Raw genomic sequence first — 26,075 nt, 5'->3', positions numbered from 1 at the left:
GTTCCGAAAGTTATTCAAACTGTCTCATGTGTTCTGATATACACACACAGATATAGACAGTCCTCTGTGGATGGATGAATGGTCCTCCTCGTCACTCAGTGCTGAGCCAAAACCAGGACAAGAGACCGAAACCTTTTAAGTGTGTGTGTGTGTGTGTGTGTGTGTGTGTGTGTGTGTGTGTGTGTGTGTGTGTGTGTGTGTGTGAGAGTGTGTGTGTGAGAGAGAGAGAGAGAGAGAGAGAGAGAGCATTCCAAGCAGGTACATACAGTATGAAGTCAACAGAATGAATTGTTCAGCTAATCACAGGATAATCATCAGTTCTTCACACACCACACACACACACACACACATACAAATTCTTGCCATCCTTTTAAGGACTCTGCATTAACCAGTCAGTGCCTAATCCTTACCTTTACCTAACCACAGTTCAAATATTAGCCCTAAACATAACCAGTTCCTCACAAATGCAATTCTGACCACTGGTCCTAACAAGGTCAGTGTTTATGCCAGAAAAGGTTCTAAAGAGGTGACCAAGAACACACACACCCCACAACAGCAGGAGCACATAAAGAACTTATACAGGGTCCATTATATTGTCTAAAAGAGTAATTGCTCATGGATGACATGCCGGCATATTTGACTTTTTCAGTAAGTCTTACAAATGCATGATTAAAAAAAAATATGTATGGAAGCTTGTTCCGCCACATGGAAAAAAAAGAATGAACACCCAAGTCATAGTAAAGTCATGCTAATTCATTATTATGCGATATTAAGTCATCCTTTTGAGATAATATCCCATAATTATAAGATGCTGTCATAATAATGTAAGGTTTACAAGTCGTTAGTTTATATATTTTAGTTAAATTACTAAAAAGTTAGCTATTTACACATTTATATTCCTAATTATTATTTGCATATGTTCAAATACTGAAGTTACAGCAGCTTGTTTAACATTCTTAAATAATTAGCTGAATCTGCCTCTGTAGTTCTGACTCACATGTACCTGTCTAAGTCCATCCAGCTTCTCAGTGGTTGCTTCAGAGACATGTGATGCATAAGAAGGAAGTAAACAGGAAGTGCTGTTGTTGTGGAGAGAACAGTAAAGTGCTGCTTAAGAAAATATCCAACTTCATCTGGCTGTTTATTCATATCTAGAGTGACCCAACCACCACACATCGAACCCTCACGTTACAATAACATGTGCTACGACATAATATAATATGTCGAGATTATGACTTAGTTTCTCAGAATTATGAGGTGTTAGTCATAATTATGAGATCTTAAGCCATGATAATGTGATGCGATCTCATAATTAAAAGACGCTAAATGATAATTATGAGATACTTTCTCAAAATAATGACTTAGTCTCTCATAATTATGACTTGGGTTTTACCTTCCTTCTTCAAAGTGGCGTAACCGGGCTTCCATTATGATAATGAGAATAAGAGATGTTTAAAATATATATTTTAAAACTTAGCTTAGCTGTCGTTTGTTATGTATTCAATATTTGGCAAATAGTGATATTTTGTGTTGCTTTTAGGTCTACAAAACGTTTCTTGTTATTCGTTAATTGACTATATTATTGCCAGTCATTCAATAGTAGATGCACATAACCACAAATAAAAACGAGACGGCGTTAAGCCTAAAACGAAGAAGGAAGTACGTATGGGTCTATTCTCTTGTCCTTTTGCTTCTCTGGCGTCCACCACGCGGAGAAAAAATTACCCACAATGCTTTGTCCAACATGGTGGCGTCCTAGTGTCGGCGTGTGTTTACAGTTGTAACCTCGGAAAAGAGAAGAAACTAAAGCGTATTTTTTCATGAAACTTTAATCACATGTTTATCTCTGGAATACTATCCGACCTTTGTCAAACAAGGAAGCGAAAATGAAGATTAAGTCCAAGTCTTCGTATCACAAATCAGAGAACACGTACAGGGTGAGTGTCCACAAACACGAGTGACACAAGTCTAATAATTTTCATCGTGTATTATCACTTAAATCTTGCAAGTTATTAACAATGAAGTGAAGGACTAATACTAATTTCACTAGCATACATCAGTTGATTAAATGTGACACGTTAATGTCTTTGACATGTACGTTTATATCCCTGTCCAGAGTCTTAATTTTCACAGTACGAATTAAATCACTTGGGCTTTTAGTTACAGCAGATTAAAAACTAATCTCTTAGCCTGTCTCTTCTAGTTTCTCACTTTTGCAGAAAGACTTGCCAATGTAAACATCAATGTCATCCATCGAATCGACAGAACTGGAGCTCTAGCTGAGGCAAGTACAGTCAGTCATCTCTTACCATTACACCCACATATTACATTAAAGTCCTCTGTTTTCATGTGTGGTAATAAACGTTGTTCTTTCGATACAGGAGGTAGAAACATACTTTTCTGAAGGGCTGACAAAATGGCGAGACCTCAACTTGACAGAGAATTTCAGTAAGTGTACAATAATAAAATGCCATGTTGTTTGCAGTCTAGTCGCCTGTGATCAGTGACATGTTAGCTTATTTTTGTTGCACTTCTTGACCTGAAAAATTAGCAGCTGTTATAAAACCAATGCCTTTTCTTTTCAGCAACATTTTTGAAAGAGGTATCCAACAAGAGCCAGTCATTCAACATGCTGGTTTTCCATCAGAATTTGATAGTGGAGTGTCTGAAAAAGCATCTGGCTGTACATAGCAGCCTCGCTTACCAACCACTTCTGGAGTAAGTGTTTTCACAGAGTAATTACTTGTTGATCAAATGAAAATAAGCCCAATGGCAACTTTTTTGCAGATTCAAAACCACAATCTAAACAGTAAATGGCACTACATTAAGTGATACAACTCCTCCTTTCTCCAGCCTGGTTGTTCAGCTGGCCAGAGACCTGCAGACTGACTTCTATCCTCACTTTCCTGACTTTTTCATTCTCATCACATCACTGCTGGAAACGAAGGACACGGAGGTCTTGGAGTGGGTATTCACCTGCCTCTCCTACCTCTACAAGTACCTGTGGAGGCTCATGGTGAAGGACATGACCAACATCTACAGGTGAGAAACAAGCTGGAGGATCACTGTATGGGTTTTACTGCTGAATCCTTTCTCTCTGCATCCTGTACACATGAATGTGGTCTTAGAAACCAGGTATCTGTGTACTCCTCAGATTCACTGTATCCACCCAAATTGGATTTTGTCACACCTCTTTTATTTCCTGCACCACCACTGATGTATTGTTATGTAATTTTTGTGTCCGCACCAATATGAAATTAAAAATGAAATCGCATATAAGATTGCACACAAATCACATTTTGGTTTACATTTGCTCTTTCTGGCCCACAGTTTGTACAGCACACTGTTGGAACACAAGAAAGAACATATCCGCAAGTTTGCAGCAGAAAGCTTCTCATTTTTGATGAGAAAGGTGGGTGACGCGTCTGTTGTATTAACTTCAAAAAGCAATTCTGTTTTTTCTTCCTTGTAACTCTCCAGAATTTCTTACTCCTATGATGAATATAATTTTAATGAATACTATCATGTCTTGTGAAAGCAGAGTCTTTGCAGTGGTCATCAGTGATATTTCCTCCCACAGGTTCCTGATCTGGATGCCCTGCTCACTCATGTATTCTCAGACCTAGAGGAGCATCCTGATAAGGCAGAAGGAGCAGGTCAGCTGCTGTTTGAGATGTGCAAAGGAGTCAGAAACATGTTTCACTCCTGTTCTGCAAATGTGAGTTGTTGTTTTTTTTGTGCTCTCAATGTTGGGTTGTTTCACGTATGATGTAAAGCAGTTTGCTGTGAGAAAGAGCTGTCTGTTTTTATTCAACAGTAGTGATGGTGTACAATATTATCGCTTATCTGGATTGAAAGCCCTTACAATAAGTTATCGTGGTGAATTTCAATTTTCTTGTTAATCATTAAAGATCATCAATATTTCCCATGAGAGACTTAAAAACCCTATCATCGCTCACTGTACTGGTGATATATTTCTTAATGTGCCTGTGGCGATCTGCATCATTCGTGACATATTATTCATCATCTATGATCTTATTAAATAATTTTTCACCTGCGATGTCCGAAGGCTGCACCTGTTTAAGAATCTGAAAAATATGATAGTAAAACAAATTTTTTCAGTCATTGCAATAATATTGTCGCATAATATAACGAGAAAAGCACTCGGAGAACGCAGACCTCCGCCAAGGCAGCTCAGTGCTTACAAAATAGTGATTAAAAATAGTACTAGCGTCTACGGATCATGCCCAAAGTTTAATCACTTGTTCCTGGTCCCATTGCGGACATTTCCTGAATATTTCGTCCAAATCCGTCCGTGTCTTTTCGAATGTTGCTAACAGAGAGACAGACAAACAAACTCCAGCAAAAACATATATCTCCTTGGTGGATAATAATGCACATAGTATATTTATGTCCATCCATCCATTATCTACCGCTTTATCCTCCACCAGAGGGTTGCGGGGCCTATCTCAGCTGAGGCGATAGGCGGGGTACACCCTGGACAGTTTGCCAGTCCATCACAGGGCCACATATAGAGACAAACAACCATTCACTCTCACTCTCACACCTATGGTCAATTTAGAATGACCAATTCACCTAATCCCCATATCGCATGTTTTTGGACTGTGGGAGGAAGCCGGAGAACCCGGAGAAAACCCACGCACACACCGGGAGAACATGAAAACTCCTTGCAGAAAGGCCCTTGTTCCAAAGTTGTCCCAAACGGGCCTCGAACCCAGGAACCCAGGTCTTCTTGCTGCAAAGGCAAGAGTGCTAACCACTACACCAACCGTGGGCCCTGTATATATATATATATACATATATATATGTATATTTATGTGCATGGTATAATTACTTTTAAAATTGTCCCATGCCTATTCAAGACTGTAAAATGGTCATGTTAGAGTAAACTGAAGTTTATTTTCTGTTTCTCTTTCTCTCCAGGCTTTTCCTGTGGCTCTGCGCAAGCTCGGCCCCACAACCAGCCCAGGAGCCGCTCTGCCCTGGGACACCGTCAGGGACGCTCTGGATCACATGGCCCAGTCTGCAGCCAATCACGTTGATAAAGAGCACCTCCTGGTTTTATGGGAGTCCATACAGGTTAAAGCAGTGCTCAGTGAAAACATGATGTGTAGATTTACTTTCTGGCTTACTTATTCACAACAGTGTTGTCCTTCCCCTCAGGCTAGTGTAGTGGAGGTCCTTGGTGTCATGGAGGAAAAGCAAGAGGAGGCCAAGGAGACAACAGAGCAGCTGGAGAGGCTGTTGTTCATTCTCCACACATTGGTGTCCCATAGAAATGGAGCCAAGGTCACCAAGCCGGAGGCGGTTTGCCAGGTAACAGGAGGAAATCACAAAAAAAACTTTGACTTTGAATGCAGTAGCTTGTCCATTTCAGTATGTTTCCACCATCTCACTGTTGTGTGCCTCCAGACGGTGCTGCGACTGATTCAGAGCTCAGCTCTGTCTTTGCCATGTTGCCGCCTGCTCCTTCAGATCATCTCTTCTTTGCTCCTGGGGGAGAATATCAGCCTATCCAAACCACTCATCCAAGAGACAATTCAAAAGGTTAAGGCTATTTCAGAGTCAGAAATGTGTGTGTGTGTGTTTGCCCGACTACTATTTTGACTATTTCCCTTAACAGGTGTTTGGCAGCAGATTTGACCAGGACCTGATCATAGAGTTCACTAAAGAGATGTTCACCATGAAACAGTTTGAGCAGGTGGGTCCATATATTCAGTGTTTTCCTCTTTCTGTGTCTCTCTCTCTAACCCTGACACTTACCTCTTCTTCCTCTCACCTCTTCTTCCTCTCCTCTCTTCTAGTTATTCCTCCCCAGCCTACTGCGCTTCGCTGTTGGTTTGTTCAGTCACGGAGATGCTCTGTCTCGCCACTCTGGCCTGGACGTGCTGGTCAGCCTGATCCTTGCTAAAGCCCCGCCCCCAACAGACGGCTCCATGGCCTTTGAAACCTACCCACTGCTCTTTACGGGACAGAGCACAGGGTGAGAGATAATAAAGTGTTCAGGGTTCCCATGGATTGCTGTAATTGTTTATTATATTATTTTTTATAATTGTATATTATGTAGTCATTGTTTTTGAATTTTGTCCCAGAATAAAGTTAGGCTCATATTTAGGTCAATGTTTCCCATCCCCGATGTGCCCTTGTTTGGGCCTACGCAGAACAAACGTTGAGTTGTAATTACGAGCGTTGTTGTGGGCACTGTACACTGTCTCTCTCCGCCATTGACATGAGATTCCATGCAGAACAATGAGCGAGTAACATTAAGCAAGAGAGAGCAAATTATATGATCAAGGACAATCACTTGGCCAGATGCAGAGCTTGTTGGAGCACATTTGGTCCTTGAATTTGAGGGATTTGGACCTGGAATGTCCTTGAAAGAGACCCAGAGTGTTCGCCTGTGAGGAATCTGAGTGAACAGTGAAAAGTCTCTGGTTGTCTGACTCATGCAGGTGAAAAAATTGCCTTGAAGTAAAATGTGCATTTCTCTTCCTGCAGTGTGACATCAGAGCAGCCAGCTGTGCCAGAGCTGGTTCTGTCTCTGATCAAACTCCCCGAGGAGCAGAACCAGACCATCGCTGACCTGTCTCTGCCGTGGTCCGCCCTTGTGCTGCTGCCACACATCAGGTAAAACACACACACGCACACACATCTAGTGTGGTGAGACTTTTAGGTTTCTTGGGTATTTTGTCTGAGAGATTTACCCGTACACTTAGAGTCAGAAAAGTTAGTATATTATTTTGGATAGAGAAATGTATTGGGGAAATGTCAGTCATGTTTGAATCCTGTTTAAGAATGCTTTAGTTAAGTGTTTGATAAACTAATATGAGAAAAAAAATGACATTTGGCTTCTAATTGTTCATTTAAAATAGGTGAACTTTGCTTCCTTCGCCTCACATTCACTTTTATGCCTAGATTTTTAAAAGCTGACAGATGTCTTTATGTTTATTTTTTCTGAAGTATTTAATGTACTGTTTTTTTTGTTGTTTTTTTAATTTTCAGACCACTGGCTGCGGTTAGTGTTGTTCCTGCTGTGAGTGCTCTCTTAAACCACCTCCTGTGTCAGATTGAGGCAGAGAAACTGGGGAAAGGTTTGTGATGAATTGTGTTTAATCTTGGATTATTTGTCAAATATTTAAAGGGATTGGGTTGCAGGAACCAAATGGAAATATTTAGAATAACTAGATAATTATTCAAAGAATTAAAGCTCTATAGTTCTTAACACTTAACACACAAGTGCCACATGAAGATTAAAATTATAATTCTGATTGATACCAGGAAAACTTTAAATGCTGACAACTGGTTGTTTTTTTATGACATGGAGATTTTTGAAAACTTCATCCAAAAACAAATACGTCTGTTTTTCTCTGGAGTTTACACAAACAAAGTTTTGCATTGAATGTGAAGTTGCTTTTTTTTTTCTTGTCATTTCTCCTCCAGCTGGTCTATTTGTAGCCAGACAGGCTCTGAGCTGCCTCCTCTGTCTGGATGGCACTGCACAGCTTCTCTCCCTGGTCACTGTGGACAAGATCACTTCAATCCTCAAGTAAGCACTGTGTAGCATCCTTGTCCATTGAGTATCAAGAGTCGTATAACAACACATTCAACAATACATCACTTTTTTTTTCTCTGTGTTGTCTCACTTTATGATCTGCTGCTGTTAATACAGGAAGTTTCCCAAAGACCTGTCTGCTTTGCTGCTCGGGGACCAGTACTACACCCGCTTGTCACTCAGCGGTGTTTCAGAGCATCTGTCCCACAGTGCGCTGCTGGAGCTCTACCATATGCTGCACATCAACCTCTCCTCCAACATCTCCAAGGTTTGTCTCCAGTAACAGCAGTGGCAAATTGGATCCCTTAAGATTTATTTACAATTGTCACCCAAGCACAGAAAACCCGCCTGTCCTTCTCCTAGTCTGAAATGTAACATTTGTGTGCACCTGGCAAATCATTTTAAGTTATTAAAAGAAGGTTAAATATATAGTTTATGTCCATTGTCTTTATTTGTATTAACTTTTTTCTTTCAGATCCGCCTTCTAACTTTAAGGATCCTCACTCAGTTTGAGGCAGTGCTTCCTTCACAGCCTCAGGTACTGCTGTCAGTCCAGATTCTAGCACAACTACCACAATAGAGTTATATAATATTAAACATAAGCTTGTGTTCTTGTCCAGGGTGAGGAGAACATGGATGTCCAGCCAGTGTTTGCATTTTGCCTGCAGGCAGAGCTGGTGCCAGCTTCAGTACAGGACTACAGAGAAAAACTGCTTCACCTCCGGAAGCTGAGACACGACCTGGTGCAGCGTAACTTACCACAGGGTCCACATGGCTCCTTCCAGCAGGTAGGATTGACACTGAATGGTCCAGTAATCAAAACTCATGATTTAATTTAGGTGATATTCTGTTTTAGAGCACCAATGGAAGGATAGCTTTATCAGCAGAAGACCTGCATTTGCCTTGTGTCCTGATTGTCTTTTAACCTTGTTAAGCTAGCTTACAGTGCACAATGACATATTAAACATACCACTTACATATTTAATTAATTAGTTGTAATATGCTACCTATATCCTAAAATGGTGTCCGCCATCCTAACAGCAAACAGAATTATTTTCTCCCAATGTATGACAAAGAAAAGCATAAAAGCTTGACATGTGAGATGCTGCAGCAGCTAGTGTTTGACATTGATATCCTTACATTAAAAAGATTACCAGATTAATTCATTAATTTTTGAGGTATACCAAACTAATTATCACACCACCTTTTTCTTTCAGGTACCTTTACGTTACCTCATCGCAATGCTGTTCGTCAACTTCAGGCCACTGTGGGAAGCAGTCATTGAACTGATTGTGTGAGTATATACAAATCCTGCCAAAAAATAATGAGCTGAAAATTAAATCATGCATTTACTTTTGATTTGACCTAAAGTATATAATTCAACATTTCTAACCATTTATTATCGGTGTTTTATTGTATGTATTACATTTATTTTATTTCACAGAGCTTATCACTTGTCTAGTGTTTGGAAACATTGCACTAATTCATTTCCTTCCTTCAGGACCCATGCCAAGGGTATGGACAGCAAGGACTTCTGGGCGGTCTACCATGAACATCTGGAGATGGTGGCAGGGCTGGCAGGTACAGCTCTCTGCTGGGCTGCTAGATTCTGGGGCAATAGTGGCAAAAAAAAATTAGGGGGGGCTACAGCGATTATTTTTGTAATCGATTAATCTGTCGATTATTTTCTCGATTAAAAATGTAAGAAAGTGTTAAAAACATTGATCAGTGTTTGTCAAACTTGGAAATGACGATGTTTCAAAATGTCTTGTTTTCTCCACAAACCAAAATGATTGAGTTTTAATGATTTCTTTGTTATGTGGAGCAAAGAAACAAAGAAAATATTCACATTTAAGAAGCTGAAACAATCTGAAATGTTGTTGTAATAATGAAAAAAGCTTAATTAATCGATTAAGCAATTCATTGTTTCAGCTTTAGCTGTATTAAACATGTATTGTGCAAATATGGTCGTGAAAATGAAGTCACTTTATTCTGCCTGTTGTAGAAAATGAATTGCAGGAGAATGGCGATGACGATGGTGAGGATGAAGAGGAAGAGTCCAGTCATCAGAGTGAACCGGGCTGTGACGTCATTGAAAGTGGGGATGTGGGCGTGCTGTTCCTCGAGCAGTTGAAGGCGGCCAGTGACTCGAACGACAGGACGGACTTCCCTAACTTCCGCAGCCTGCTGTGGCGCGCCATGGCCCAGTTTCCTGACAGAGTGGAACCACGCAGCCGAGAACTGAGTCCTCTGCTGCTCAGGTTTATCAAGTCAGTGTTTTAAATGGTTTTTGATTAACTTTATTGATTAAAAATTGCATGTATCTGTGTAGTATGGGGGTCCTTATAATTTTTTTTTGTTTTTTTTTCATCAGGAATGAGTTTTATTCTGCTGACCTACTGGTAGCCCCTACTCAGGACCTAAGGAAGAGGAGTGATGCTGCCGCCTCAGATGATTCTGGGATGGAGGAAGAGGAGAAAGATGAGGATGAGGAGGAGGATGAGGAGAGAGGTCAGCAGCAGAGGAAGACGCTTTCAAGGAAAGCTGCTGCAAAGTAAGACATCGCTGCAACCACATTACCAGCTATCATTAGCTAGTTACATTAATGAAGTATTTAGAGGATCAGTCTCCAAGTAGTGAGGACTATGATGACCAGTGGGACCTAGGCTGTTAGCTTAGTGCTCTTTATGACCTTGTGAAGTTGTTTTAATGAGATTTCATTTTCCTCTCACAGACAGCTGATTGCCCATTTAAGAGTTTTTGCTAAATTCACCAACCCTCGTTCTCTCTACCTGGAGAGCCAGCTCAGTGATCTCTATAACCAGGTAATCCAAACACAGCACATTCACCTGCACATTATTAAACTGAACCAGTTTCAGATCTGCTTCATACTAGCATTTTAAGTTCATTTTAAACATACTGAAAGGTTGAGTAATGGCTCAAACATGAAACTAACATGAGTATTCCTCTCTGTTTTCAGTTGCTGTGTCATCAGGACCAGCATATTCAGTGTGTGGCACTGGAATGTCTTCTCACATACAAAGACTCCAACATTGTCCCATACAAGTAAGAAAACCACCATAATTACTCTAATAGATAGCCAGGAAAACATGTTGGATTCCTGTTGAAGCAACAGTCTCCGTTTGTCTTTTTTTCTCAATGGGATCATTGTGAGTGTCTTTGATAAATTACAGCTGTTTTCATTAAACCTCTATAGTTACAGACAGGAATATAAACCTCATGGCTTATCTCTGCTCTGACGTTATGCCTTCTACTCTCTGTTATCAAGCTATCCTCTTTCAGCAAATGCAGCCATGTTGCAGACAGATAGGTGGTGCTGACAGGGCAGTATGTGTGGCTCTTTGTTCAGCATGTCACACTGCCCTGGTTTCTGGACAAGAGTTATTACTGTTGTTCGTGTTATTTCCATGTCCCAACTGTAGTCCAGTATGTTTATGGTTAATTTGATATGAAATATATGTATATGATATCTTTAACCCCAGTTTAAGTGTCTGTCCTGATATTTAGCCTTTGAAAAAGATGTTAAATCACTATGCAACCACTGTAAGCCATTGTGTGTGTGTCGCAGTGTTTCAACCTTTGTTTGTGTTTGTTCAGAGAGAATCTTGAGAGGCTCCTCAATGACAAACACTTCAAGGAGGAGATTGTCCATTTCAACATTTCTGAGGAGACGGGAGTTGTTGAAGCGTCACACAGAGCAAGACTGATCCCACTGCTTATGAGGTACTTAACATGGATGTGTGCGGAAAAGGTTCTGTTTTACCTCCTCATGGAGTCAAACATTTTGGAAAATTAGCTTATTAGATCTTTTCTTTTAGATGAGAAAAGTGATAACCAGTCTCACATCCGTCCATTCCCGTATCTCAGTATTAACTTTTCAAACAAATGTGTTTCCAAATATTCCAAACATTTCTTTGAACTTGCTTGATATCGGTTTGCTAATTTTGTGAGTATTTTTATTGGACTAAGAAAAACACTGATTGGTTACATTAGCCGAGAAACACACATTGGACCGTTTATAGTTAAGCTTATTCTTATCTTATTGTGTGCAGGAAGTGTTTAAAATGGAGGATTGTGCTTTTGTACACACATTGTCCTCAGCCAGTCTGTCCCCTTCATCTCAATTATTTACTGAAGCTGCTTTGTGTTTAAAACTAAGAAAAGAAAAAAAATATATGTAATTATAATTATTTTGCTTTATTTTGCTCTTCGTCCTAGAGTCCTGTTCGGGCGTCTGCGCAGTAAAACGGGCAGTAGGTTCCAGGGAAAAGCCTCTTCTTCAACCCGGTCCTCCATCATTCTGCGTTTCCTGGCAGGTTGCCAGGCTGAGGAGCTGGGAATGTTCATCAACCTGCTGCTAGAGCCCGTCAACCATCACAGTCAAGGTAGAAAATCAAAGACTTCCATAAAAGATCACACAAAAACGCATCGTCCAGCATATATTATTTACATACAACAGTTAATCGTGTCAATTTTAAGTTTGTTTTACATCTTGATTTCTCGTTAAGATATCGTATGAAGAAGATGAAAATGGCAGAAGTTCCCTTGTCAGTGTTGCCTGTGCTGTTTCTTCAGGATCTTGTCTGGCGTCAGTGGAGAGAGCAGTTGCTGAGACAGATGTGGGTGCCATCCTGCCGCTGGGCCGTCAACACAGCCTGCTGAACATCATCCATGTGGTGATTCAGAAACTGGCCCACCTCATCCACATCTACCTGCCCAAAGTGCTGCAGATTTTACTGTGCGTCACTGCCAATGTGTCCACCGTCCTGGACAGGAGGGACCAGGTAGCAACGAACATGTTTCTAATAATCAGATTTTTGTTATAAGATATACATTAGCAAAGCGACATTACAGCAGCTGCAACATCCATCGTCTACCACTTTAAGCCTTGTTTATACTCGCCGCAGTGTAGTTTATAGTCACCATAACGTGCCGGGAGAGCGCCAAAAATGGCGTTATAACCTGTGTCACGCCAGGTGCGTGAGCTCCAAAAAGTGTTGCGGCACTAGGGCATGAACCTCTGAATTTTTGTAACTTTGTTGGTTGTGGTGCGCCGACTCTTCATTTTCAATGGAAGACTGGCTGAGCAGGTCTGCTTGTACACGCTTTTGTATGACTCTTCTCTCTGAGAGTCACATGACCTTATATTCATGGAAGGAGGTTGTTACCACGTTACAAAAAGACGATGGTTTTTGCCGTAGGACGTGGAAAAAAAAAAGAGGGAGATCACTTGTGTAGGGCAAAAGACAAGCCCACAGAAAGAGTGGTGACCCAGGGGGAAAAGCCCTCCCGGTGATTCTGGTGGATTATGGGATGTTTCGTCCTAATACTTGAAACACAGAGAGACAGACAGTCATTTTGAGACCAATGTAATTCATATGCAAAAAGTTGTTGTTTACTACTGTTGCTAGGCAGTGGACGTTAACGTACGTTGACGTTTTTCAAGTTGAATATTTTGGTTTTGCGTCGAATACTGCAACGAACAACACGCTGAACACGCTGAGTATAAACGCCTCCGTACATACTTGTATGGTCGCGCGCCGTCTGCGGAGCCCTGTGCCACGGCGTCATGCGCAAGTTAAAACAAGGCTTTATCCTTCACATGAGGGTTGTAGGGCCACCAAAGCCAATCCCAGTTCACACAGGGTGAAAGATGAGGTATACCCTGGAGACACAGAAACGATCAGCAATTCGCTCTCAAATTCATACCTATGGTCAATTAAGAATTAACCTCTGAATTAACCTCTGCATGTTTTTGGACTGTGGGAGGAAATGCACACACAGGGAGGAAATGCAAACTCCATGCAGAAAGGCCCTTGGTCCGATTGGGTTGTGAACCCAGGCAACAGCACTAACCACTACCCTAAAGTGTGCCCCCATCAGCAACATGAGCTTTTAAGATGGCTCTACAGTGCTACTTTAATGTTTAAATTATTCCTGTCTCAAAATATACCCTAAAATGTACACATAATGTATGACTCACTTTGAACCATCAAGTAGAAAATTCCAGTGAAAGCTGGGTGTGTGTACACAGCAGTTTGTAAGTGAGGTGTGTGTCAAAGTATAACATTGAGCTTATATGAGCATGCATTATAATGCTCATAGATACATTGTCCATATTAAATTCTGCCTCTTTTGTTTACAGCTGAGGTCAGGTTGCATCAGTCCTCTAAAGAACCTCAGGCGACTCAGCATTTTGAGGATCCACGACTTTTTTGACGGCTACGACTTCTATAGCTTCACCCCAGATGAACTGGACGCTGTATTCCAGGCTGTGGTGTGGCCTCAGGTACGTAAGGCAAACAACTGGATTTGTTTCATTATCTTTGTTCAAAGAATTCTCCTAATTTACATTTTGTTTTGTTTTGCAGGTGTGTCGTCTGCCCACAGAGAGCCCCTACTCACCAACCCCTCTGCTTAAACTGATCCATGTTTGGTGCAAAAATGCAAGGTCAGATTCTGTCACTTTTCAGTCACATCGCTTATTAATCTATTCCTCATACCTCCATCAGTGTTCACCAGCAAGAGTTGAAGTAAATATAGGATTTGTTTTGTCTTCCTGGTTCAGGTTCTTCCCTCTTCTGGCCAAGCAAAGACCAGACCATCCACAGTGTGGCGTCCTCCTGAATGTCTTTTCCCTCCTCTCTGCCAAGAATGCTTCCACTCAGACCATCGCCATGGTTATGGACATCGTTGAGTCTCTAGCTACAACTGAAGACTTTGTTGCCTCAGAGTCAGAGACAGAGCTTAGCGTCAACAACTGTGTGTTCCCACAGCCTGCAGAGGGCGCTGTTATTACAACAGGTTAGAGGAAGCCGGCTTTAAATTAAATATTAAAATACATTTTCATGTTGTTTTTTTAAATCCTATCAATGTTTCGTTTCTTAATCTGCTGTTGTGTTTCCTGTAGCTTCCTTATCTCAGGGCTCCAGACTGCTACTGCCTCACATCTCCACTCTGCTGAGGTACTTCAGCAGCATCATACGCAACACTGACAGGCTCAAGAAGAAGAAGTTCAGAGTACAGGTGGCCAAGGAGCTCAACATCCTCTCCAAGTGAGTCCATGGTTAACCGGCTCTTTTAATCTGAGCAGATTGTCTCGCTGTATACTAGAGGTGTTCTAAGAGTTTTACAAAGCAGTTGTTTGAAGTTTACTTAATTTTATTATGTATTTATGTGTTGCTTTCTCTTTGCCAGAGTCAGCCGATTTGTGAGCGACAAAGATCAGAGCTCAGTGCTCATCAGCCTGTTGCTGCCTTACCTCCAGAGAGGCCACAACCCACAGGTAAGCCTAATAAATTAGAAATGTTGGAAAATGATCTTCGACTAGTATTTGTTCAATGTATTATTTAGTCTACCATTCCCAGAAACAGAGAAACGATTTAGCCATATTAGTGGAACTTTTAACATATCTGTCTCTGTAATTTACCGCATTATGTGCTTGTTTCAGGAGACAGAGATCGACATCCTGGCCACCATACAGAACCTGCTGCGTCAGTGTGAGCAGCCCTCTGCATTCCTCTGCCCTCTCAGCAAACTCTTCTCCGTCATTCACAACAAGCTGCCCAGGCAGGCTCTCACCAATGTCTTCCAGGTACAGATTGTAGTTATTTTAACTTGTGAAATACTGGATACAGGGATCAAAAGTAAGCTTTAAGTAACTGAAATGTGCCACTGAGCCAATAAGTTTTTGGCGGCAATTACAGACAAACAGTGCAAATATCTCCTATGCATATCCTTAGTCCCATTCTTGAAACAATAACAAGTAGTTTATGCAGATAGACACCATTTGCTTGTTTTAGGCTGCAGTTAATTGTGTTAGAAATGTAAAAAAAAAAAATGATGTTCCTAACTATAAAACTAGGAGATGGGTGTTGCAGATGTAGGCATATGCTGTTAAATCCAGACACTTGAATAATGAGTACTTGACATGCATTTGTAGCTTGATAATAAATCTCTGTGCTGCTCTGTTTTCAGACCTTGTCAGATATGGAGCCTTCCCTCACATATATCACTGACTTAACAGCAAAAGTAAGATCATTCATGTTCATATTCATATGACACAGTGCTATTCATACAATAATCTCTGTGGTTAGATTCACCTCCTTTGCAGTATTAGTAACGGCACAAATTGGAACTGTATCCTGTTCATCTTCTCCAGCTCAATGCATTCGACAGTCGGCATTTGGATGAGATTTACTTTGACGTGCGTCTGACGGCTTTCCAAGAGGCCACCAGGCGTGTCAAAGACATGCAGACTCTGGACCTGGACTACATCAGCACTATCATACACAACTGTTTCCATACTTATGAGGTAAGGAGATTAATAATACAGATAAACTGTCTAAAAGCAGAGGTCTTCAACATTTATCATGTCTAGGACCCCCAAACTAATGGAGAGATTGAGCAGGGACCCCCTACTATATATATTGGATAAAATACACTTGTTTTTATATGGAACTGGGCCTAGTGCCATGCGTAGATGTACCGGTACATACACTGCAATACTAAGCTATTCAATATAATACACAGGCTCATATATTCATGTGTATCAGCAATGTCTGTCAATTTCATGGTATTCAAGCATACAAACGTTCAAATTGATGCTCCGTAACATAAGATTTTAATTATCTGTCTTTCCTTGGGTACAGATTGGCGACATGTCACTGGCAGACAACGCCACCTTGTGTCTGTCTGCAGTGATCACGCAGCTGGAAGCAGTCGGACCTGGAGAAAAGCTCTACAAGGACATCATTCAGCACACCATCCTGGACGCTGTACACAAGGGGCTCCGCAGCAAGACGGAGGTACTCGCACCTCCTTCAAAGAGAGATTACTTCACACATTCAGGCTGATGTACATTTTCAACTCAACCCTTTACTTTTCACAGAGCGTGCAGCATGATTACACCACTGTGCTTGCCTGCCTGGTGAAGACGTTCCCTTGCAAGAAAGAGTTCAGAGACCTGGTGCAGCTCGCAGACTACAATGATCCTGAGTCTGACTTCTTTGAGCACATGAAGCACATCCAGGTCAGAAACAAACAATGACATCTCACAGCGTCTTCTTCTCGCCTCCTTTATCTGACTGCCGTGAACAACTAGCGACAAATGTTTCTGTGTTTAGATTCACCGTCGGGGTCGTGCACTGAGAAAGTTGGCCAAGCAGCTGACCGAGGGCACAGTCGTGATGACGTCTCGCTCCATGCAGAATTACATCATGCCGTATGCCATGACCGCCCTGTTAGATGAAAAGATGGTCAAGGTGACTTGTTCAAACTGGTGTAAAGATAATGGCTTTTATTGTAGAATGTGTGATGACACATTCCTTTTTTTAAAGAGACAACTTTTAAAAATTGTGCTTGATACTAAAAATACATATTACCATGTTGCAGCATGAGAATATGATATCAGCTTCTGTGGAGGTGGTTGGCGCAGTGTGTCGCAGGCTGACCTGGTCCAAGTACCTCTATTACATGAAATACTTCATCCACATCCTGCAGACTGCACAGACTGAGCAGAAACTGGCTGTCAAGTAGGGCCTTTCTCATTTCTTTGCTTTTCAATTACAATTTTTTGACTTTTTAGTTCTTGTCTTTGTAATTGAAGTGTTTCATAGAAGTTTTTGTCTCCTCCTTTTCTTTTCTCCCTTTCCACCAGTTTGCTGGTCACAGTTCTAGAGGCTTTCCATTTTGACCACCAGACTCTTAGCAGAGAAATGGAGGCAGCTAAGGCCAGAGAAGGTGAGTGACACATCAGATCTTTTCTGCATCCTGTCATATGTTGCTCCCACATTTGTAGAAATATTTGACATGGATGCACATCCTGGTTAACCGTATTTAAAGTAAATTCTAAATTAAACCACATACAGTATCTGGAGATGGGATAAATGGTCCCAGTGCATTTAAAGGAGTTTGATTTAATTCAGGGGCCCACGGTTGGTGTAGTGGCTAGCACTCTTGCCTTTGCAGAAAGAAGACCCGGGTTCCTGGGTTCGAGCCCCGCTTGGAACAAGGGCCTTTCTGCAAGGAGTTTGCATGTTCCCCCCGTGTGTGCGTGGGTTTTCTCCAGGTTCTCTGGCTTCCTCCCACAGTCCAAAAACATGCAATATGGGGATTAGGTGAATTGGTCACTCTAAATTGACCGTAGGTGTCAGAGTGTGAGTGAATGGTTGTTTGTCTCTATATGATAGGCACAGCAACCCCCGCAACCCTCTGGTGGAGGATAAAGCGGTAGATAATGGATGGATGGATTTAATTCAATTAATTTTGTCTGAACTTTTCTCAATCTTGCTTAATTTTTTGTAATTTTTTTCAACAAGCTGCAAATATCACAGTCGACGCAGATGAAATGGATGAAGCTGATGACTGTGACTTAAGCGATGATGATGATGATGAGGAGAAAATGGACATTGACAGTAAGGCGGCTCCATCTGATGTCCCAATGGAAATGGCCAATGATGGTGTCTCAGAGGAAGTGGTCACCGCTAAAGCCAAGGCACCAGTGGCTGTTAAAGCTGCTGCAGTGGCCAGTGGACTGCCACAGAGCAAGGAAGAACTAGAGACTCTGATCAAATCCATCCACCAGACTGTTAATGACAGCGTGCTGCCTCGCCTGCACAAGTGTCTCACTGCAAAGGTACAGACTGCACACACAACTGATCCGCGGTAAAGCTCCACTCCACAAAATCCAAGCGGCACTGTAACAGTAAAAGGTGTGTCCTCTAGGTGAAGCGTGATGAGGAGCACAAGGCGACAAAGTCAAAGGACGTGAAGGAGGAGGAGGTGGCGAGGATACCGATCGCATTCGCAATGGTTAAACTGATGCAAACTCTTCCTCCAGACATCATGGATTCCAACCTGCCTGGGTACGTGTGTGTTGCTAGTGGATTTACACTACCGTTCAAAAGTTTGGGGTCACCTATACAATTATTTTGTGTTTTCCATTAAAACTCACATTCGTATTCATTAAAAGAGTTGCAAAATGAATAGAAAGTATAGTCAATACATTGACAAGATTAGAAATAACGATCTTTATTCAAAATAATAATTTTGCCCTTCAAACTTTGCTTTCGTCAAAGAACCAGGAAAACTGTTCTCAGCTGTGCTAACATAATTGCACAAGGGTTTTCTAATCATCCAATAGTCTTCTAATGTGATTAGCAAACACAATGTACCATTAGAACACTGGAGAGATGGTTGCTGGAAATGGGCCTTTATACACCTATGTACATATTCCATTAAAACAGACATTTGCAGCTAGAATAGTCATTTACCACATTAATAATGTATAGAGTGTATTTATGATTCATTTAATGTTATATTCATTGTGACCCCAAGTGACCCCAAACTTTTGAACGGTAATGTATTTAAACATATGAAAATCTCTGCATGTAGCCCGTATTTTTGCAGTTATTAGTTTCCAGTGTTGTCACAAACAGGCATGAATCTGTTTTTGCTGTATGTATTTTCTCTGTCGTGCAGAATCCTGATTAAGGTGTGTGTGGTGCTGCGGAACCGCTTCCAGGAGGTTCGTGATGTGGCAAGAGGGACACTGGTGAAGATCATTGAGGCACTGGGGTACAGATACCTGCAGTACCTGCTCAAAGAGATGCAGAGTATCCTAGTGAAGGGCTACCAGGCAAGAGCGCACACACACACACAGACACACACAAAAAACACTGTTTGGAAAAGAAGTGCTCATTATGTGTTTGAACTGTTTGCTGTCCTTCCTTCCAGGTCCATGTGCTGACATTTACAGTGTACCAGTTGCTGTCTGCAGTCAGTCCAACGCTAAAGAGTGGTGACCTGGACCCATGCATGAGCATGCTCATCAGTGTAAGAACCTGTCCTCTTTCACGCTACACTACTAGAGTAGTCTCCCACTTGTCAAAATGTTAAAGATGGAGTATCCAGTGTAGAGCCCTGATTAACATTTTCAGGTATTCATTTATATTTATCTTTATCACCTATGTTTTCTCTTCAATGTCGGTTAGATCTTCAACAATGAGCTGTTTGGGGCAGTGGCCGAGGAGAAAGAGGTGAAGGGCATTGTCTCTAAGCTTATGGAGGCTCGACACAGTAAGAGCATGGACTCCTATGAGCTGCTAGCTCGGTTCTGCAGCAGGGAGAGCATCACCCAACTCATACTGCCCCTGAAGGAGGTAAGGGAGTGGTTCAATTCATTTGAAAAAAAAAAATCATGCTTTTGCTGACACAAGTCAACCTGGAGTGACCACTGTTCTCCTCATTCCTCTTGTATCATTCTCCCACCAGATACTGGAGACTTCATCAAGTCTTAAGGTCTGTATCCGGGTGGGAGCTGTGCTGCGGCGACTGGTCCTGGGTCTGCTTGTCAATGTAGGAATGACCCCTCAGGACATCTTACTGCTGTGCCACAGCCTGATCAGCCAGAGTCTGCCACTGCTCACAAAGAGAGACCGGTACACACACAAGCCCAGTGAAAAATGCAGCAAATCTCCTTAATGCTTATTTCCATTGACTTCCTATGACACTGTACATATGTATATGTGTGATTTTAGAGATAAAGCGTCTGCAAAGCCTCCTCCTGACCCCAGGCTGCCCCCTCCCAGCTGTCTTCTTCTGCCTCCGACCCCAAAAAGAGGAGGACGGAAAGCTCCTGTCAGCAGCCGAACCAATATGCACATCCTGGTGGACACTGGCCTTAAGGTACACATCGCACCACAGCTAGTCATCAGTAATTTCGAGTGTTTGTGAGCTGTCATCATATGAATCCATCTGTTCTCTCTCTCCAGCTGCTCCACCTGAGTCTGAAGAAATCCAAAGTGACATCATCTGACGCCTCGGCTCTGGAGATGCTGGACCCTTTCATACAGCTGCTGCTCGACTGCCTCGACTCCATGCATGTCAAGGTACAAGTTGACATCAAATCTCACAGATCCCAATAGAAAAATAAATCCTGAAGCAAAGGTCTTGAACATCATAGATGCATCTTAAACTATGACATACTGGTCATATAACTTTTAATCCATCCATTCTCTTCCCTTCCAGGTGACCACAGAGGCTCTGGTGTGCTTCACCCTGTTGCTTAAATTCCCTCTGCCGGCAGTGAGTCAGAACGCCGACCAGCTGACGAAGAAGCTCTTTGTCCTGTTGAAGGATTACTCAAAGGCTGGAGCTGCCCGTGGGGAAAACTACCATCTGGTCCAGAGCTGCTTCAAGGTAATACATAAAACAAATGTGCACACATCATCTATCAAATCTTCCTTTTTGTTTTTGTTCTGTTTCATCTTAAGTTTGGAGTCAAAACGTAACAAAAGTAATAATAAAGCTCTGTGTTCATCTCTCAGGCTATCACCACATTAGTAAAGAATGTCAAAAGCAGCAACATCTCTGAGACACAGTTGCAAGTGCTGTTGGGATACGCTGAGGAGGACATCTACGATCAGTCGCGCCAGGCCACTGCCTTTGGTTTGCTTAAGGTAACAAGCCTCAGGATCAAATCTTTGTCGCTTATATTAAAAATTGTCGATTATATTTTAATTTTCTCTTTGTGTCTGTCTCATTCAGGCGATTCTGTCCAGGAAGCTTGTAGTTCCAGAGATGGAGGAGGTGATGACCAAAGTTTCCAAGCTGTCCATTACTGGCAGCAATGGCATGATCAGAATCCACTGTCGACAGGTACGAACACACAAGCTCCGCTTTTCCTCGCCGCTGCAGACTGTTGAATAAAGAGATGTAGGCAGTCAGGAAACCGTGTTTATGTGTTGCAGATCTATCTGAGGTACCTGCTGGATTATCCACTGGGGAGGAGGCTGAGAGGCCACCTGGACTTTGTGGTGGCACAGCTGCAATATGATCACGACACAGGCAGAGAGTCTGTGCTGGAGATGCTGGCTTACATATTCCAGACTTTTCCTAAGGTGAGCTAATTACACCTCGGCTGTATGAGATTGTATATGGAAAAATTACAATCTACCATTGAATAGACTAACATATACACTACTGTGCAAAAGTTTGATGTCACCTAAACAATTTTTGTTTTTTACTTTAAAAGTCACACAAAGTCACAGTTGCAAAATTAATAGAAAATATAGTCAAGACATTGATAAAATAAGAAATAATTATTTTTATTCAGAATAATCATTTTGCCCTTCAAACTTTGCTTTCGTCAAAGAACCAGCAGAACTGTTTTCAGCTGTGCTTACATAATTGCACAAGGGTTTTCTAGTCATCCAATAGCCTTCTAACGCGATTAGCAAACACTATGTACCATTTGAACACTGGAAATAGGCCTCTATGCACCTATGTACATATTCCATTAAAAATCAGACGTTTGCAGCTAGAATAGTCGTTTACCACATTAACAATGTATAGAGTGTATTTCTGATTCATTTAATGTTATATTCATTGAGAAAAGTGCTTTTCCTTTAAAAATAAGGACATTTCTAAGTGACCCTAAACTTTTGAACGGTAGTGTATAATATTGGCCTCACTCCAATGGCTACCAGTACGTTTTAGAATTAATTAAAAAATTCTCTTATTTGTTTTTCAATCATTAAACGGTCTGGCACCTCAGTATCTGACTGAACTGCTGCACCTACACACTCCAGTCAAAGCGCTTAGGTCGGCTAACCAGCTACTTTTAAAAGTCCCCAAAACAAAGTCAGAGACCAGACCAGACCTAACCTGTTGAGCATTTTAAATCTTCTTTAGAAACCTACTATTACTCCATGGTGTTTAACTTTGTGTTTTATTATGCTCTGTATAGTTTTTAAATGTTTTATATTGTCATTTTGTACAGCACTTGGTCAACCTTGGTTGTTTTTAAATGTGCTCTATAAATAAATTTGAGTTGAGTATTGATTAATTCATAAAACCTACTGTAACATCTACACAACTTTTTTTTTTGGCCGTGCAGAAACTGCTGTCGCAGTACTGCGGTCTGTTCTTTGCCCCACTGGCCTTGGTCGTGGTCAATGACAACTCGACGCGGTGTAAAAAAATGGCTGCCTTGTCCATCAAGGCCCTGCTGACCCAGCTGGACATAAACAATCACGACAACTTGTTCACATTTGTCAACACCTGGTTAAATTCAGAAAAGGTACGAATAATCATCTAGGACAAGTTTAGCTGCAGTGTTGTGACACGAGATAACCGTTTCCGTCCTCCCCAGACAACCCTGCGGCGTCTCGGCGCTCAGATTTGCGGCCTGTTCGTGGAGGTGGAGGAGGAGAAGTTTGCCCGTCGACTGAACGACCTGCTGCCTCTGTTGGAGAAGGAGATCCACCCCGACAACTATGACGACGTAAGTGTCAACACTTGTGACGCTGGAGTTTGAGATGTGAGGAGGAGGCTGCTCTGTTTTTAACTCTTGTTTATCTGACAGATTGAAGAGGAAGAGGATGAGAAAGGAGCAGACAAGCTGTTGTTCATTTATCTAACACTCATTACCAAGCTCACCAAGCACTGTGGTCTGCTGGAGATCAAAAAGCCTCACGACACACTCTCACACATCTGGGGTAAAAACCTAACGTGTACACAAATGGCACAAATAGCATTTTCGCAGCAGCACTCACTTCAAATGCTATTTCTGTCCTGCAGATCACATTGAAGCCCACCTGCGGTATCCTCACTGCTGGGTGTGGCTGACCGCCTCGCAGCTCTTTGGTCAGTTGTTTGCAGCCCACCAGGCAGAAGAGCTGGTCACCATTTGGAGAGGAGACGCAGCAAAGGCTGAGTCAGTAGTCACAGCCTTCATCACCGACAACCTGGACAAGAAGGTGAGGCTAAAGACCCCTTTTTACCTCTTTTTCCTCATTGTTTTAACAAATTAACATTTCCCTTTTTCTGTCATCTAGATGAGAGAGTTGGCATTATCGCTCTGCCGACAGCTCCAGTCAAAGTTCCTGGACATGGCATCAGGAGAGCAGGTGCGCAAACTCTCTACTGCCTCTCAGTCAAGTCAGTTAATCCCACTGATTCACTTTGACTAAAAGACGTGGGTTCCTCTGTCCTCAGGTGATCAAGAACCTGCTGTTTGTCGGCAAGGTAATCTACCTCATTTCCCCCGAGTCTGATGTCGCATCCCCTCAGGATGAGGTTAAAGAGGTGGAGGAGCAGAGCGAGAATGGAGAGGAACTGGAGGAAGAAAGAGAGGAGGAGGAGGAGGACAAGGGGGAAGAGGGTGAAAAGGAAGAGGAGGAAGAAGGTGATGAAATGGACAAGGATGACCGTCCTCCTTCTCTGCTGTGGTTGATGAAGAAGCTGTCTCTGATGGCAAAGAGAGAAGCAGCGCACACTCCCAAAGTTCCACTAAAGGTAATCAAAGAGACGAGCAGTGACATTTCCTGTTCTCCGCTTCATAACAAATTAATATCCTTGTACTCAAACACTTCCTAGTAGAAACTTAATACACTGACTCACTTTTGTACTCTATGTGCAGCCTTGACAGCATATGTTATAACTGTATGTGGGCCCAAATAATTCATTTTGCTTCATTTACTATACTGCACTACTACTACATCACTCCTTTTATTGATGTTTCTCAGCTTCGAATGGGAATTTAGGAGGCAAACCAATTTAAATTTCACAGTGCATTGTGATTCAGCCACAAAGGATATTGTATTCTCAAAAATGTTAAAACTAAAAATGTAATATCCTTTGTTCTCTTTCCCTCCACTCTCTCCCACAGAGAACATGTGTATTTAAGTTCCTGGGAGCAATAGGCATGGACCTGGGGAAGGAAGGTCGACTCGGCCCCTACCTGACCACAATCATCACTCCCCTGTACAGAGAACTGGACAGTACATACGCAGAGCAAGGTAACTGCTTCCATGTTTTAATACAAACCTGAAAAGACTGGCACACATCTCAGAAAACAAGAAATTGTCCACTAACCAAGCTGAAGCTGAGTTTGTTTTTGTCAGTTTATGCGAGTGTTTTTCAGGGTTGCGTGGACCAGAGGTTGCGCTAGACTTTTTTGTTGTCTGTCATTTTGACTGACAGGGTCATAAAAATCCTGTCATAAGCTATTTTTACCGGTCACTTTAATTTTTTAAATGATAATAAATATTAAATTGCATTTAATTTTAATTCATTTTTAATTAATATTCAGTCCAAAAAAGCTGAACAAATAATCCACACCGTGGATACACACATCAAGCAGAATATGAAGAATATGTAACTTTTTCTTCGCAGTAACAAAAACATCTGACTGTGGCCCCAGTAGCTACATATGAACAATGAATAGTGAAATATGACCCAGACACCTCAGCCAGGAGAACTCCTGCTCCCACTGAACTCTGTACTCCCGCCTCACCTCCTTGCTGCCACTTCCTTGCTCCACCGAGGACAAGGGCTGAGTTTGTCCTTCATCTTCATCCATCCCTCTTTTTTCACCTCTTTTATCAACATCGTTATTGCGCTTTTTAAAGAAACTTCCAACACTCAACTGCCGTGACATTTTTCGTCTTTTCTACTTTTCTTCTTCTACAAGAGCCAATTACTGTAATATGCTCTTCGCCACCAAGTGGTCAGGGGTGTGAATTGCAATCTGTCAAAATGACGGATGGCCCTCAGATTTCTCCGTCGCCGTTTTAAAAAAAAACGGTCAGTGACGGAAAATATTCGGTTAACGAGACCCCTGGACACAGAAAACCGATCGCCAAATCAGATCTTTCTCACTTCACTATGTGCTCCTAGATCAAATTTGATCTGATATGTAGCCTTGCAACATGAATGAAGCAGTCTTATTAGATCATCCGTGTCTTATTACCCACTAGTTAAGACTGTGAACCGTCAAGTCTGATTTGAAATCCGACTTGAGAAAAGTGGCTGATAATCTAAACATAGCTTCCATCTCTTTCCAGACCCCACACTGAAGAACCTGGCACAGGAACTGATAGAGCTGCTGAAGAGACAAGTGGGGCTAGAGAGATTCTCTCTGGCCTTCTCTGCTGTACAGAAGGAGTTTTCACAGCGGCGAGCAGCGCGTAAACGACACAGAGCCATGCAGGTGCGACACAGGAAACACACAAACACAATTAAATGCACTCACTCACAAGAGCAGCAGCTCTGTCCTTGGCAGCCACTTTATATTTGTCCTCATCTCTCTCTCTTTCTGCTCACAGGCGGTAGCTAACCCAGACATCGCTGCCAAGAAGAAACTCAAAAAGCACAGGAACAAAATTGAAGCCAAGAAGAGGAAGATCGAGTTCCTACGTCCCGGATATAAAGCCAAGAAGCATCGGAGCCACGCGCTCAAAGACCTGGCCATGGTGCAGTGAGACGTGTAGTTTGGGATGAAAGCTGAAGAGGTGACTCGGTCAAGGTACTGCTTTCAATTCAGCAGGCGGTCGAGTATAACTCTCACATCATGTTACAAAGACTTTTTACGATTGTAATCATGAATTTGTCAATTGACAAAGAAACCATTTTTGGGCCAAGAAAGAGTATGTTTCTTGTTTTAGTTTGCAGAGTGTGAACATGATATCACTGTTAA

General features: G+C 42.0%; 1 protein-coding gene across 1 annotated transcript; it reads left to right on the top strand.

Moving 5' to 3' along the window:
- Positions 1-1,883: 1,883 nt before the first annotated feature.
- On the top strand, positions 1,884-25,860 carry utp20 (UTP20 small subunit processome component; the record flags this gene model as incomplete). Its single annotated transcript, XM_083907351.1, has 61 exons — positions 1,884-1,937; positions 2,204-2,284; positions 2,382-2,448; positions 2,586-2,718; positions 2,854-3,042; positions 3,331-3,412; positions 3,581-3,718; positions 4,945-5,100; positions 5,185-5,337; positions 5,434-5,568; positions 5,645-5,722; positions 5,826-6,004; positions 6,520-6,648; positions 7,024-7,112; positions 7,462-7,567; positions 7,691-7,841; positions 8,049-8,111; positions 8,194-8,361; positions 8,791-8,867; positions 9,075-9,154; positions 9,579-9,843; positions 9,948-10,127; positions 10,308-10,398; positions 10,554-10,639; positions 11,192-11,317; positions 11,813-11,979; positions 12,170-12,378; positions 13,740-13,883; positions 13,966-14,045; positions 14,163-14,398; positions 14,505-14,649; positions 14,792-14,879; positions 15,045-15,188; positions 15,572-15,625; positions 15,756-15,908; positions 16,246-16,401; positions 16,485-16,625; positions 16,720-16,857; positions 16,988-17,127; positions 17,253-17,335; positions 17,914-18,230; positions 18,320-18,459; positions 19,076-19,232; positions 19,331-19,429; positions 19,588-19,755; positions 19,868-20,034; positions 20,134-20,281; positions 20,368-20,484; positions 20,624-20,794; positions 20,923-21,054; positions 21,143-21,253; positions 21,346-21,495; positions 22,494-22,676; positions 22,749-22,880; positions 22,962-23,094; positions 23,177-23,355; positions 23,434-23,505; positions 23,594-23,893; positions 24,267-24,396; positions 25,444-25,589; positions 25,705-25,860. The coding sequence occupies exons 1-61, from the start codon at positions 1,887-1,889 to the stop codon at positions 25,858-25,860; spliced, it is 8,439 nt and encodes a 2,812-aa protein (XP_083763477.1). The 5' UTR covers positions 1,884-1,886.
- Between the last annotated feature and the right edge of the window lie 215 nt (positions 25,861-26,075).

The sequence above is a fragment of the Microchirus variegatus genome, assembly GCF_963457635.1.
Source record: "Microchirus variegatus genome assembly, chromosome: 20".
Classification (NCBI taxonomy): Eukaryota; Metazoa; Chordata; class Actinopteri; order Pleuronectiformes; family Soleidae; genus Microchirus; species Microchirus variegatus.
The sequence above is the reverse complement of the archived record's forward strand: the minus strand, read 5'-3'. Positions and strand labels throughout refer to the sequence as shown.